Source organism: Tamandua tetradactyla, chromosome X, assembly GCF_023851605.1.
Source record: "Tamandua tetradactyla isolate mTamTet1 chromosome X, mTamTet1.pri, whole genome shotgun sequence".
Lineage (NCBI taxonomy): Eukaryota > Metazoa > Chordata > Mammalia > Pilosa > Myrmecophagidae > Tamandua > Tamandua tetradactyla.
In genome coordinates this window covers 115,766,113-115,780,807 of record NC_135353.1, presented here as the reverse complement: position 1 = coordinate 115,780,807, position 14,695 = coordinate 115,766,113, and the positions used below count along the sequence as shown (strand labels likewise).

The 14,695-nt window shown below is 36.6% G+C and overlaps 1 protein-coding gene across 28 annotated transcripts in view; it reads right to left on the bottom strand.

The window, feature by feature from the left end:
* The window catches only part of HUWE1 (HECT, UBA and WWE domain containing E3 ubiquitin protein ligase 1), a 172,318-nt gene that overhangs the window by 54,891 nt on the left and 102,732 nt on the right, over positions 1–14,695 (bottom strand). For 26 of the 28 annotated variants that reach the window (XM_077146786.1, XM_077146806.1, XM_077146803.1 and 23 more), the window contains 6 exons: positions 12,034–12,091; positions 10,579–10,755; positions 9,033–9,278; positions 7,533–7,666; positions 7,063–7,157; positions 17–208 (listed from right to left, as the gene is read on the bottom strand). In XM_077146786.1, coding sequence (XP_077002901.1) covers positions 17–208; positions 7,063–7,157; positions 7,533–7,666; positions 9,033–9,278; positions 10,579–10,755; positions 12,034–12,091 — 902 coding nt within the window. The remainder of the gene's footprint in view (positions 1–16; positions 209–7,062; positions 7,158–7,532; positions 7,667–9,032; positions 9,279–10,578; positions 10,756–12,033; positions 12,092–14,695) is intronic. The other 2 variants (XM_077146802.1, XM_077146808.1) reach the window with 1 other exon arrangement.

Genomic DNA, 14,695 nt, shown 5'->3' with positions numbered 1-14,695 from the left:
ATAGAGACCCACTCACCTGATAACAAAGGCTTGATTTGCTTGATTCTGGCAGCCATGGCTGGTGTGATTTTAGATTTGCCCTTAGAATCCGAAGCAGTAGGTTCATCTGTCTCCATGGGAGCCAATGTGTCACCATCTAGCCCAATTCCTTCCAACAAACCCTGGGTAGAAGCATCCATACTTCCAGCTGTTCCATCTTGTTCTCCATCTGCAGACATAAGAGGAGAGCAGTAAGACCATGTACAGCCAGCACTTACCTGGTTCCTTCTCCTGAAGAGTCCCAAGAAAGAGCTACCTATGGTGCTTGCTACTCTTCATATATCCTATATCTAGGTGGGGAGGGGTGGGTGGGGAGAGGAAGGAACTGTACTAATATGCTCCTCTCTTAGGAGCCCTTCTAAGTTGCTAATGTTGGCATCTTCAAACGAGAAGAAATGAACAGACTTTACTGAGAGCTACTTTGGAAGACTGTTGTAGGCACAGCAACACCCATGGAGTATTACTCATATAGACTATAATATTAATAGTGCCCCTGATGCTGGCAATGTGAAATCCTGCTAGAATTTTATAGCTCTGTAACAAATTCAAATTGAACAACATATATTAACACACTGGAGAGTTCTATTTCCTAGCATTTAAGAGTTCTGTATATGAATGTGAATTGTGTCTTTTTTTGATATGCATGTGCTCTTAAATCTTAGAAGCAACTTTACGGAAACAATAAAACAATTTACCAAGTTTTCTTTACAATGTTTTGGAAAAATAACGTAGAATCTGAGTTATCTTTAAAATGTGTGATAGAAATTCCTGAAAAAATGTATCTGGACTGTCAGAGAAGTAGTTCTTTAACAGTGACTCTAATTTCATTCACAGTTCTTAATATAAACTAGGTTACTCATTCTTTAAAAAAAAAGTTGGTATATTTTGATTAAATCTGAGATTCTCACTATTGGTTTGGTAGGTACATTTTCTCCAAAATTAGCCTTGCCAGAGGTTTGTATATTTTATTAATTTTGCCTGATCCCCATAATACCTAGTTGTCATGTAATCTTTGTTCTTTTAGAAGTTGTCTGCTTTGTCTTTATTAGTTCCTCGGCAGTTTTGTTTCCTCAGTAATCTCTTAGTATACTTGGAAGCAGATCCAAAAAGTTTTTGTACATAGAATTACCTTATTTGCTTAATAGTTTATCAATTGTGTTTATTAGAGAAGTTGTAGGTATACAGAAAAATCATACATAAAATACAGACTCCCCACATAATACCCTATTATGAATACCTTGCAATAGTGTAATACATTTGTTACAATTCAGGAAATATTTTTAAAATTGCACTATTAGCTAAAGTCCACTGTTTACAATAGGGGTCACTGTGTTGTAGAGTCCTATGATTTTTAAAAAATTTTATTCTAGTAACAGATAGATAACCCAAAACCCTTTTAAACACATTCAAATATGTTTCAGCTATTAATTACAGTTACACAATGTTACACTACCATACTCAGCACCCCAAAACACTTACATAATCCCCAGTACAAACTTACAATTTAAGCACCGATTCTCCATTCCCTACCCCACCCCAACCCACTGTTAGCTATATTCTAGTTTCTGACTTCATGCATTTGCTTATTCTAATTACTTCATGTCAATGAGCTCATGCAAAGTTAGTCTTTTTATGTCTGGCTTATTTCAATTAACATATCTTCAAGGTTCAACTATGTTGTTGCAAGTAGCAGGACTTCATCCCTTTTTACGGTTAAATAATATTCCATTCTGTATATATACACATTTTGCTTATCTATTCATTGGTTGATGGACACTTAGATTGCCTCTATCTTTTGGCAACTGTGAATAATGCTATGAACACTGGAGTGCAGATATCTCTTCAAGTCCCCACTTTCAATTCTGGGTATATACTTAGAAGTGGGATTGCTGGGTCATATGGTAATTCTATGCCAAACTTATGTTCTTAAGAGACACTGGTTTGTAATTTTCCTTTCTTGTGGCATCTTTATCTGGCTTTGGTATGAGGGTGACGTTGGCTTTACAGAAGAGTTAGGGAGTGTTACTTTCTCTTCCATTTTTTTTTTTTTAGAAGAGTTTGAGCAGTTTTGGTGTTAATTCTTCTTGTGATATTTAAGAGGCCATGTGTTCCCAGGCTTTTCTTTGTTGGGGAGGGGGATTTGATTACTGATTCAATCGCTTTACTTCTTGAGTCAGTATAGGTGTTTTGTGTATTTCTAGGAATCTGTCCATTTCATCTGGGCTATCTAATTTGTGGGCATACACTTGTTCAGAGTCCTCTTACGGTCCTTTCTGTTTCAGTAGGGTTGGAGGTAATGCTCTCTTTTCCTTTCTGACTTTAGTTAATTTGTGTCCTCTTTTTTTCCTGTTATCAGTCGAGCCAAAGGTTTGTCAATTTTATTGATCTTTTTGAAGAAACTTTTGGTTTTGTTGATTCTATCCTCTGTTTTATTTATCTCTACTCTATTCTTTGTTATTTCCTTCTTTCTGCTTATATGGGTTTAGTTTCCTCTTCTTTTCTTAGATCCTACGGCTTTGAAATCTTTGAATTGAAGGCTTTCTCCTTTTTTAATGTAAGCATTTAGAGCTATAAATTTCCCTGTCAGCACTGCATCTTGCTGCATGCATCCCATAGGTTTTGCTATGTTGTGTTTTCATTTCCCTCAAAATATTTTCTAATTTCCCTTGTGATCTCTTCTTTGACTCATTTGTTTTAAGAGTGCATGGTTTCATTTCCACATATGTGTGAATATTTGATTTCTCCCTGTTACTGATTTCTAGTGTCATTCCACTGTGGCCAAGAAGATACATTATGTGTCCATTATTGTGAGTTTACTGAAACTTGTTTTGTGATATAACATATGGCCAATCCTGAAGAATGATCCATGTGCACTTGAGAAGCATGTGTCTTCTATTTTTGTTGGGTAAAGTGTTCTGTATATGTCTTTTAGGTCTAGCTGGTTCAGCATACTGCTTAAGCCTTCTCTTTCTAGTCTTCTGTCTAGATGTTCTATTATTAAAAGTGGTGTATTAAAGTCTCCTACCATTAATGTAGAACCATCTATTTCTCCCTTCAAATTTGTCAATATTTGCTGCATATATTTCGAGGCTCTGTTATGTCCGTATATATTTATGATTGCTACATCTTCTTGCTGAATTAATCTCTATATCAGTATATACTGACCTTCTTTTGTCCTTTACAATAGTATAGTTTATGATTTAAAGTCTATTTTATCTGATATTAGTATAGCTCCCCCAGGTCTCTTTTGGGCACTACTAGCATGTACATTTTTTTCTATCCTTTTGCTTTTAATCTACTTGTGTGTCTTTTAATTTAAGGTGAGTTTCTTGTAAACAGCATATACTTGGGTCTTGCTTTTTTTAATCCATTTTGCCAATTGCTGTCTTGACTTGAAAGTTTAATCCATTTATATTTAAAGTAACTACCGATAACGCAAGATTTTTTCTGCCATGTTGCTATTTAATCTTTGCAAGTTTTATACCTTTTTTGACCCTCAATTCTTTTGCTAATGCCTACTTTCATATTTGATGTTTTATCCTGTACCAGAGTTCCTTCACATTTCTTTCTAGATATATGTTTCATATATTGTAATCACAGAGTTAAAATTTAACATCCTAAATACATGACAATTATCTTTTATTTGATACCAACTTAACTAAAATAGCATGCACATACACTACTTCTATACCCCTCCCTTCCCGTCTGTTTTTCTGTACTTGTTATAAATGATATCTTTGTACATTTTATGTCCAAAACCATAGATTTATCATTACTTTTTACGCATTTGCATTTTTTATTTTAGCACCTGTAAGAAGAGATGGAATTACACACCAAAACATACAACACAACAGTACTGGCATTTATAATTACCCAAATGTCTACCTTTATCGGAGGTCTTCATTTCTTTATGTATCTTTTCCTTTCAGTTTGAAGAATTCCCTTTAGCACTGTTTATAGGGCAGTTCTAGCTGTGATGAACTGCTTCAGCTTTTATCTGAAAATATCTTAATCTCTCCCTCATTTTTTGCAAGAAAGTCTCACTGGATATAAAATTCTTGACAGGCAGTTGTTCTCTTTCAGCACTTTAAGTATTTCAATCCACTGCTTTTTTGCCTCCATGATTTCTGATGAGAAATCAGCATTTGATCTAACTGGGACTCCCTTGTATGCAACATGCTGCTTCACTCTTGCAGCTTTCAGAACTCTCTTCCTGTCCTTTGCATTCCAGTTTGACCACCATATGTCTAGGTGTATTTCTCTTCAAGTTTATCACAAGTCACATCATTTGCCAAGTTTGAGAAGTTTTTTGTCATTATTTCTTTGAATATTCCCTCTGCACCTTTCTCTGCCTCTGAGGCTTTCATAACGTATGCTAGAATGTTTGATGGGTGTTCCATAGGTCTCTTCAGCAATTTTTGCTTTTACTAATTCTTTTTTCTTTCTACTTCTCTGCCTGATTTATTTAAATTGTCTTATCTTCGAGATCACTGATTCTTTCTCCTGCCAAGTTTCAATCTGCTGTCGAAACTCTCCTGGTAGTTTTCATTTCAGTTATTGTGGTCTTCAACTTCAGTAGTCCTCTTTGGTTCCTTCTCAAAATTTTTATTTCTTTACTGAGATTCTCATATTGTCCATTCACTGTTTTCCTGATATCCTTGAGTTCTTTCTCTGTATTTTCCTTCATCTCCTTGAGGATATTGAAGATCATTTTTGAAAAGTCTTTGTTCAGGATGCCCACAGTCTGGTCTTCCTTATTGATGTTTTCTGGATTTTTATCCTGTTTATTTGACTTGTAATCTTTTGTTGCACACTGTACATTTTAATATTTTAAAGTGTTGCCTCAGATTTAGTCCCTAAGCTGTTTCTTGAGTTCATATCCAGTTAATGATTTAATTGAAATTTTCTTGAGTGTCAGGAGCTAACAAAAGCAAACAAACTAATGCATAAAACACCTTTCACAGTCTTTACAAACTGGCTGGTGCTCTCCTTCAGAGTTCAGCCCTCTGATCAAGGTCAGCCCAAGGCGAAAGCAAAGTGCAGGGTCCTCCCTGTCTTTTCGGGGCCTGTGCCTTGTCCTGAGCTTTGTGCCTGCTAGTGGCCTTAGAGTTCCCCTGATTAAAAGAGTCTGAATGTCCCCTCTACTCTCCAGGAAACAGACCTTCTCCCTCTCCTGGGTGTTCCACTGCAGAACTGAAAGCAGCTAAGCCTCTGCCCTAGGCCACCTGACTCAAGGGTTTCTTACACTCCTTTTGCTGTCTCAAGCTGCTTTTGCCTGGAGGGCAAATTCTGGGATAGGGGAGGGGGTAAACATGGGGAAGAGTTTCCCAAGACAGTCTTAACAGCTGGAACAAGGCTAGGACCCACAATGGAGCCCAGGCTGGCTGAAAACTGCCCTGGGAAGGAATGTAGTAAGGGCTAGGATGGGTGCCAGGAGTTTCACTTATGGCTCTTTGAAGCTGCGTTTTCTTGATTCAGCACTTGCCCAGTAAATGCAGCCCTTTAACTGTTTTCCGTAGTTTTGAGGAAGCATAGTGTCTTTAAGTCTCCTCTGCTGCTTTTGCCCGGGTGGGTTGGAACAATGGCCACCCTCAGAGCCCGGACCCAAGCAATCTGAAGTAGCTAATCAAAAGCAGTGATCAGCGACTGGACAATATACCCCTGGAACTAGGTCTTTATATCCCACCCTGGCACCAGCAAGCTGCGCCAAGGGCAGAGATTGAATACCTCACTGCTACCTGCCGCGATGTTGGGGGATGGGCGACGGTAGCCGCCCATGCGGAGAGTGCAATTCACCAGTATTTACCGCGATTTACCAGCCTCTTCCTCCCGCTCTTCCCTGGATGCTGCACAGTGTTCTACTAGATTCCGAAGTTTCAAAATAGTTGATTCAGACAGTTCCTGCCTGTTTAATAGTTGTTCTGGTGGAGGGACTGATTCCTGGAGCTTCCTACTCCGCCATCTTCCCACAATCCTAGTTTATCAATTTTTATTTCCTCCCTGATGCAGAACATAGGAGAAAAAAACCTTTCTAAAGAAGTTGCTTTTATTAATTTTAGGTTTGTTGCATTAGGGTCAGAAAATTGTGCATAATTTCTGCTTATTGCAATTGGTAGCTTTTATCATAAAAAGATAAACTTTTTAAAGCAGCACTGTCCAAAAGAAATATGCAAGCCACATATTTAATTTAAAAATTTGTAGTAGTCACACTAAAAGGTAAAAAAACAGGTGAAATTATTGTTAATATTTTGTTTAACATAATATTATCAAAATTTTGTCACTGGCTCATGTAATCAATATAAAAACTGAGATTTTACATTCTTTTAAAAATACGAAATCTTCAAAACTATTGTTTATTTCAAAAAGCATATCTCAATTTGGACATTAAATTTTCATTGAAATGCTTGCTCTGTACTTAGAGTTCATAAAATTTAGTTGAAAATATAGATTCATAAATCTAAGTTGCTTTAAACACAGTTAAAAGTTTTCCAATAATGGGAACAACTATCGATTCTTAAGTTTGACTACCATACTGGACAGTGCAGTTTCTAAGGTGTTTCACAGCAACTTGCCAGTATATCTGCACATCACATACAAAGATGTCATTTTTCAAAATAGTACATTAGAAATGTAAAAAGAAATGGTTAATTCATCATATTCCTTTACATGCATTAATGTTAAGTGAAAAGAGAAAAATGAAATGTGTTATACCTAAGATGACCACAACTGTCAATAAAATATATCCCAGAGAAAAAGATTAGGTGAAAGTTTCAAAATGTTGCTGTGTGGGTAAAAATATGGGTGATTATCTTTGTATCTATATTTTCTAATTTTTACATTGTGTGTTGTTTTTATAAAAAAATGACTAATAATAGTACAACTTTAAAATAAGTAATTAAAACATCAGTAAAAGGAGAGAAACTGCGGATGATAGAGCTAACTAAAATTTCACAATAGCCTATAAAGATACAGGGACAGAACTTAAAAGAACGAATGACTAAGATTTTAGTTTCTTAGAGTTACCTGATCTTTTTCCGCCCTGGGTCGTACCTGCCTTCTCATCCTTTGGAACAAGTTTCTGCATGTCTGCCTGGCCAAATTCACACCCACATGGTAGGCTGTAACAACAGAAACCATGAACAAAGAAGTAATGATAGCTCACCTGATAGTTTGGACTGTCTCTAACTTGTTCGGCCAAACACTATCCCTCCTATAGCAGTTAATAGTTAACCTGAATTTAATAAACATCTGCAATGATCAAATTCCTGAGGTAGTCAACAAGGTTTTCAACTCAATTCTTTGTATTTGCCTAACAGGAGCAAATTTTAAACATCTACCATGGGGACAAAGCATAACTGAGATGCAAACGATGTTATAATTTGTAAGCAAATCCCTAGGCTGGTAAATGGAAAGGACAAAAACCGCCTGTGAGCTTAGTTTCCTCTTCGGAAAGGAATAACAAAGGCTGTAGAAGGAGATGACCACTCCCTTACCTGTTTGGGGTACACAGAGAGAGGAGGACAGTGCTTTCCCACACCAGGGAACAGTATAACTGGCTCAGCTTGCTTAGAACACTCAGACCCAGCTGAGAGCCCCACTGGTTTACAGAGATGGAACGAATTTCACTCTACAACCAAAGAGGAAGGAAGTTAAGTTTTTGGGTCATTCTCTAATTGTTCAAAACAAACTTCCAGCTATTTTAGAAAGGTACTCTTATTTTCCCTTCACTGTTATTCTTACAGTTATCCACTTCAAAATTTCTACATTTAAAATCACAGTTTCACAAAATACTCTCTTATAATTTTTCTAATATCTCTAACATTCCTTTCTTATTTTGAACAGTGTTTTATAAAGTGAAAGAGAAGCATCATAGGCAGCTTTTTTCTAAATCAAAGAACATTTTAGATTCATTAACTTCTTATTCAATTTGTTAGTGGGGGTAGTAGTCATGATTATTTCTAATTTGTTTACTTTGGTAAATATTTTGATTTATTTAATTCCCTGAATTGAGCTTACTTTATTTCACTTAATAATTAAAACACACCAAAATCATAAATACAAATCCCTAAGCTGCTACATAATTTACTTTCTAAATAGCTTATAACTGTTTTTTTTCTTGATTTCAAAATTACAGGACAGTTGTAAAAAGAACAGAAAACCTACAAAGAGAACTCCAACACACCATCCTCCTCCAGACTCAGATCCACCAATTTTAACATTTTACAATATTATAACTGTGCTTTTGATTTCTAATTTGATCCAATGGTTGGCAGGGAATACACTCCTGCTCAACAGCATAAAACAGGAGTTTTGGGCTGTTATATCATTAACCTTTAGGATCAATTACCTTAGGAATAAAGCTGATAAAATTGTAAGCACATGCAAAAATGCCCCCCCCTTTTGGGAGCCATGGGAGATTATATTGCAGGCACAGGATTTGACATTTTGAACATTTTTAGTAATCTCTCTTTACCATTGAATTCAAGTGTTCTGTGGTACAATTTCCTACTTACCACCCCATTATCAGGCCTACAAGCACTTGTAGAAAGATCATAAAGTAATAAGGCTAGCAGAGCATCCAAATGAGGCTTGCTTGCTACAAAGGGTGACCATATATATCCCAGTTGGACTATATAACATGATGTAGATCATCAATCAATGCCTGTTAATTAATTATAGCAACCTCTTTCACTCTCAAGATATTCCAGTTCACATAATCAATTATATGGTCACCGAAGTTCTAATAACAAAAAAGTACTAAGGAAGCACTCTGGAGTAAAATTTAGACAGAACTTGAAGCACAAACCTGCATTACCTCCAAAAATGTAGACATTGATAAAAATCTCTCCCTAAATCTTACTGTTCTTTCTGCTGCTAAACCCAAGGAGATTTGCTTCCAAGCACAGTAACTTGCTAGAAATATCCCCTAGGTATTTTACTGGCTTTAAATCAACATGATTATTGTTATTAATAATCAACAAGATTACTCTTACCTGTCCAACTCTGCAAGTGTGAACAAACATCATGATGTAAGCGTGGGCAGCAGTAAGAGAATGCAGTAGGGGTGTGGCCTGAGCTGAGAGGGTAGCATCAGCAACATTGCCAGCACAAGCCAGTTCTCGCAACAACACTGAGCCTCCTGGGGATTCAATTGGGCGATGTAAGGGCTCCAAGGAGGAGAGGATGGAATCCAATTGAAGAAGACCCTCCTGAAGGACTTTGGGTTCATGTGATAGTGTCTGAAACAGGAATAACTTTATATGCATCATATCTCTATCATTTTCACAAGGAAAGTGGAAGGCAAGCCTCACAAGTTCCAGACCTGGCCATGGTCTCTCATCTGGTAAGTACTAGAGCCCCAACATGAACCCAAGTATAACATAACTCAAAACCTCTTTCTTGAGCAGTTCACTACATCTCTCAAAGGAGAAGCTTTCAAACTTGGTGAGCCAATCATGGTTAAAAACTTCTGATGGCCAAACTGGAATACTGTTACAGCAAGAACACCAGACTATAAGATTATTTATTTGTGGTAAGAGGAGGGAGGGCAGACATTGTAAAAAAAAAAAAAAAAAAGTCTTTTTAATACACTTTTAAATTTGGAACCTCTTGATTCCAAATTGGGCTCAACAGGGAGCAAGTACTGTTAGGTGAGATTCCAAAGCATGGACATGATTCACTATTACAATATTTACTTCTTCCTAAAGCAAATAAGATAATTCTGGGATCAGACATCAGCTAAGTGATTTCTTTTCTTTTCTCTTTTTTAATGAAACAGCACAAGAGTTACATGACCCTTGTGATTTTTTTTGAAGTCTGAAGAAAAATCTGACAGCAAACACCATTACTTGCCATTCAAAGATGGGAGTAACTGTGCATCTCCAATGGATTTAAATAAATACAATATTTTAGAAGTAGGATAAAAATGGATCAATACTTTTTCACTGTTTTTTTTTGCATGGGAAGGCACGGGGAATCGAATCTGGGACTCCAACATCACAGGTAAGAATTCTGCCACTGAGCCACTGTCGTACTGCGCTACTTTTTCCTTTCTTATGAACAACACTTAATTTAATATTTGTTAAACAGTAAAGCAAAATAAAACATTAAATGCAGATATAGCACAATATGGATCTTTTGAACTCCTTAAGTACAGGATTTCTGATTTTTACAATAATTACTTACAATTGTACAACTCAGCTAATAAAAAAGCAGCTTTGACAAAATTTGATCAGCTGTTTATTAATTTTCTATGCTTCAAGTACATGACTATCAAGTTTGAAAAAGGGGGGAAACCCACATGGCCAAATATACTAGGTTGTATAAAAAAAAAAAGTATCCATGACAAAGCAGGATGACAGGCCAATAAAACTGAGCTACAAGGCTTTCCATGACATATACTTTCCCCTCCAATTAACTCAAATGACCGTTATTCTTTAGTTGAAGGTAAGGCAGATCAAAGTTAAACATATATACAAAAGTTTAACTAACATTGATCTCTAAAAAAGAAATAAAGGTATTTAGTCAGAAACTTCTTACCAATATGGATTTGCAGACACCTGCAACAGCTTGACAAGCTGCAGACGTGGGAAAGTCAATGGGCAGATTAGGAAGACCCAAAATGGTAACCAAAGGCAAGAGTCCTTTCTGATTTACAAATTCCTGGCAGTGGTCATCTGTTGTATTGTTGCTCAGAATAGATTCCACAAATTTCATCTAGGTAAAGAAAATTTTTTTTGTTCTGTTCTACATATATAATCAGTAATTCACAATATCATCCCATAGTTGCAAATTCATCATCATGATCATTTCTTAGAACATTTGCATCAATTCAGAAAAAGAATTAAAAAGACAACAGAAAAAAATTCATACATACCATACCCCTTACCCCTCCCTTTCATTGATCACTAGCATTTCAATCTAAATTTATTTTAACATTTGTTCCCCCTATTATTTATTTTTATTCTGTATGTTTTACTCATCTGTTGATAAGGTAAGATAAAAGGAGCATCAGACACAAGGTAGAAAAATTTTTTAAATGTTAAAAAAAAACCAAAAACTTTAAAACAATTTAAAGGAAATAAAGTGAGCTGTAAGGACAGGGGCAGCCTTGCTGTAGTCATGAAATCAGTATTTTCTAGAAGACCAAAATCTCTAGTTAACATGGACAGATGTATGATACAGACCTAAAACATCTATGAAATAAAGAATAACTAAAAATGCTTCCCAATCTGTGTTTCCAAAAGACCTAAAATTAGATAATTTGAGAGTGCAGAGAGTAACTCACCGAGGGCCACACTATGAATTAGTGGTAGAATCAGGACTAATCTCCTAATTTGCTAATCTAGTGTTCCTTTCATCATATGTTGCTTTTCCATTAGAGGCCAACATCAAGGACGCTTTCTCCTAAGATGTGCTTATAATGCAAACGAAACCTAGAACACTACAAGGGTGATTCAGACTGAACAAAGCATTTTGTAAGGGTAAGAAGTTACATGTGGGCAGCAAATACACAGGCATAAGAGAAAGTGCTAAAGGGACCTAGAACAAATGCTGAGTGGGTTTCCCTTTACAGTAAACAATTCTGGGAAAATTCAAACATTTCAATTTTTTCTGTGATACACAGAAGGGTAAAAGACCACCTTTTTTTTTGTTAAGAGATGAATTAATCGGGAAAATACATGTTGGACACGCTCAGACAACACAAAGAATCTCTGTTAATAAGAGACTGGCATAACAAACCCCGCTGGGATTCCAAAAGGGGATGGTCACAATGAACAGAATATTGGGAATGTCTAAAAAGAGGGAGCCTTGGCTCATTTTTGGAAAACCAGTCACACAGAACAAAAACATCTTTCTTTCCTCTGTTTCACACTTTAAGAGCCCCAGTGAAAACAGACATGGAAATCACTGGACTGACTTTCTCTCTGGTAACCCCAAATATTTTTCAGAAAATCACATACTTTACTCAGCTTGCCATGGGATGAACCTTACCACATTAAGGATGTAATCCATGAGGGGAATAGGAATACGTTCCTCTGTACCAACAACCCTATTAAGGGAAAAAAGAATGAATTACACATGAATTCATCAGTATTAAAATATTAAAAATAAGTTAAACTATACAGATGAAACATTTGCTTAAGAAAGGTACTAGATATGAAACATTTTACCAAATTCTAGCATCAGATTAAAAATTATGGAACTTAAGAGAACGAATTTTGTCAAAATTTTTTCAAACCAGTTAGAACAGAGTTAGGTTTCCTTTCCATCTACTCTCTGGTCAAATGTGAATTCTATACCAAGGCACCCCATCCCCTCACCACACCGCCTTAAAATCTGTACTTGTGGTGTGACAGTTCCTGAATTATCCAAAAATTGATCTAGTCTTTTGCCTCTTCAGATGCTTCAATGCTGCACTATAGATGAGAGAGTTGCCATACTACCATAGCTGCAAGAAATGCAGCCTTTTGCCCAATGCTATATGTTGGTGTTTGTATGAAAGAAACAGGAAAACAACACAAAACAAAAAAATATTTAAATGAAACAAAATCCATTTCAAGGACAAACTCCAGGGGAGGGATAAAACTGAGGGAAAATAAAGAGCACTTTGGACACAGGCCTTTGGAATAGATTTTTTTTTTTGAGGAGGAGGGCAAAGAGGGAAGAAGGAAGAGATGGGGGAAGGAAAAAGTAAAAAGGTTTTAAAGAAGCTAATAGTTCTAAGCTCTGAGCAAGACAAAAGGTAAATAAATATTTGCCTGGCACAAGAACATCTGACAGCAAATTGTAGAAAAGGCAGAGCGGAGAGGCATCATGAATTACTTTACTGATGTAATACCCAAAACTAGGGATTGCGTAGGATGTTATGAACATGCTCAACAAAGAATTTTGGGAAGAATTTTGTACAACGGGAGAACACATAACCCAAAGTTGCACTGACTCCATGGTACAATCACAAGTCTTTCCATGACTGTAAAGTTCTTCAGAGGAACTGCAGAATTCCCTGCTACTTATACCAATTATCCAACCCATGTTGATGCCACCTTCTTAGAAATAACCCAGAGATCCATCTCTAAGCTAAGGAGCACAGGTATGACTCCAGGCCAATAAAGGTACCTGCCCCTCCTTTGCACAAGCCTAATCTGATGGCAAAGAGCCTAAGTAATACCATGAAATGGGACCCAGACTACTTCCTTCATTTGGTGGATGGAAGCTGGGAGGAGAACAAAAGAGAAAGCAAACCAACAGATTCCATTTATTAAGACTTAGGGAATCCTTAATCTAACGTTTGGATTTATTCTATTAATCCACTAAACAAACATTTATAGATTGATTACCTTCTATATATAAAGTGATAGGGATTCACTGTTGAATGAGACATTGTCCCTGCCCTCGAGGAGTTTAATAGATTGATTGGGGGGAGGACATTAGAATATGAACAATTTTCACAAAACTGTTGGGAAAACACAAAAGATCAATTGACTATTTGGAGGTAAAAGTGAAACCTCCTTTAAGACTATGGCAGCTTGAGCTGGCCATGCAGGAATATGGTAGGTGGAAAAGAAGGGGGAGAAAAAATGATTTGGGGATGGAGGGATATCCCAAGAAAGGCAGGGAAGGTGAAGAAATACAAGGGCTTGAGAAAACAGCAATTTACCATGACAGTGTGAAATCTGGACACATGAGATCTAAGGTGACTGAAAGATGTCCAAGTACAGAAATAATAAGCAGATGATACACTCAGTTTAACTTATAAAACAAACAAACAAACAAAAAACAGCAATGAATCTTTTCTTCTGTATGTAGGAATCTTATGCCAGCAGGGTCAGTGAAATTTAAGGGGTAGCAAAAAATACTGACTACTTTGTTTATGAAGTCCTCCTCCAGAGAAAGAGAACATTAAGAACAAAAACAAAAAAACAGAAGATGCAGGTAGAATAAGGGTGGGTTTGCCTTCTCAGGCAAAGGTAGGGATTATCTGCTCAACAAAAAAATGCATTTAGTACTTAATCCTTCCCCCACCAAAATGTTCATTACTATCTATAGTTCCAAGAGTGCATGGCACTTCTACATTTCAGGACTTTGCTTCTGTTTTGGCTATCTATACCACCTTAATCTTCTCCTAAGTCCCAAGCCACAACTCAGGACCGTTCAAATTCACTCATATCCAGGCCTACAATGTTCCTGCCTTTCTCAGAATTCCTTATTCTACACATCAAAACAATATCCAAAGAGCACTTATGGACATATATAAGTCCAGGGACTTACACCCACATCTAGCATGAAGTGACTAGCATTATAGCTATATAATTATATTTTATCCCCTACATGTGAACAATACCATAAGCTCAAAGAGTCAGGAGACTTTAAGCCCACTCTCCACACCTCCACTCCTTCATCATCCAGTTATTAATGTTTATGTGGAGAAGACCTCGAAGGAACAGAAATAAGAAGGAAAATCTCCTGTGCCTGGTTACAACCACAGAGTATTTTAAGGATGCCTAATTTATCTTGAATGAACAGAGAGCAATCAAATGAATGAAAAAAACATCAACAACTAATCCCTCAACTCCTGAGGATTTCTTAGGAGAAAGACTTCAAAAATGCAAAGTGTTTGATACATGCTCACTTCCGGAAACAAACTAGCAGATGA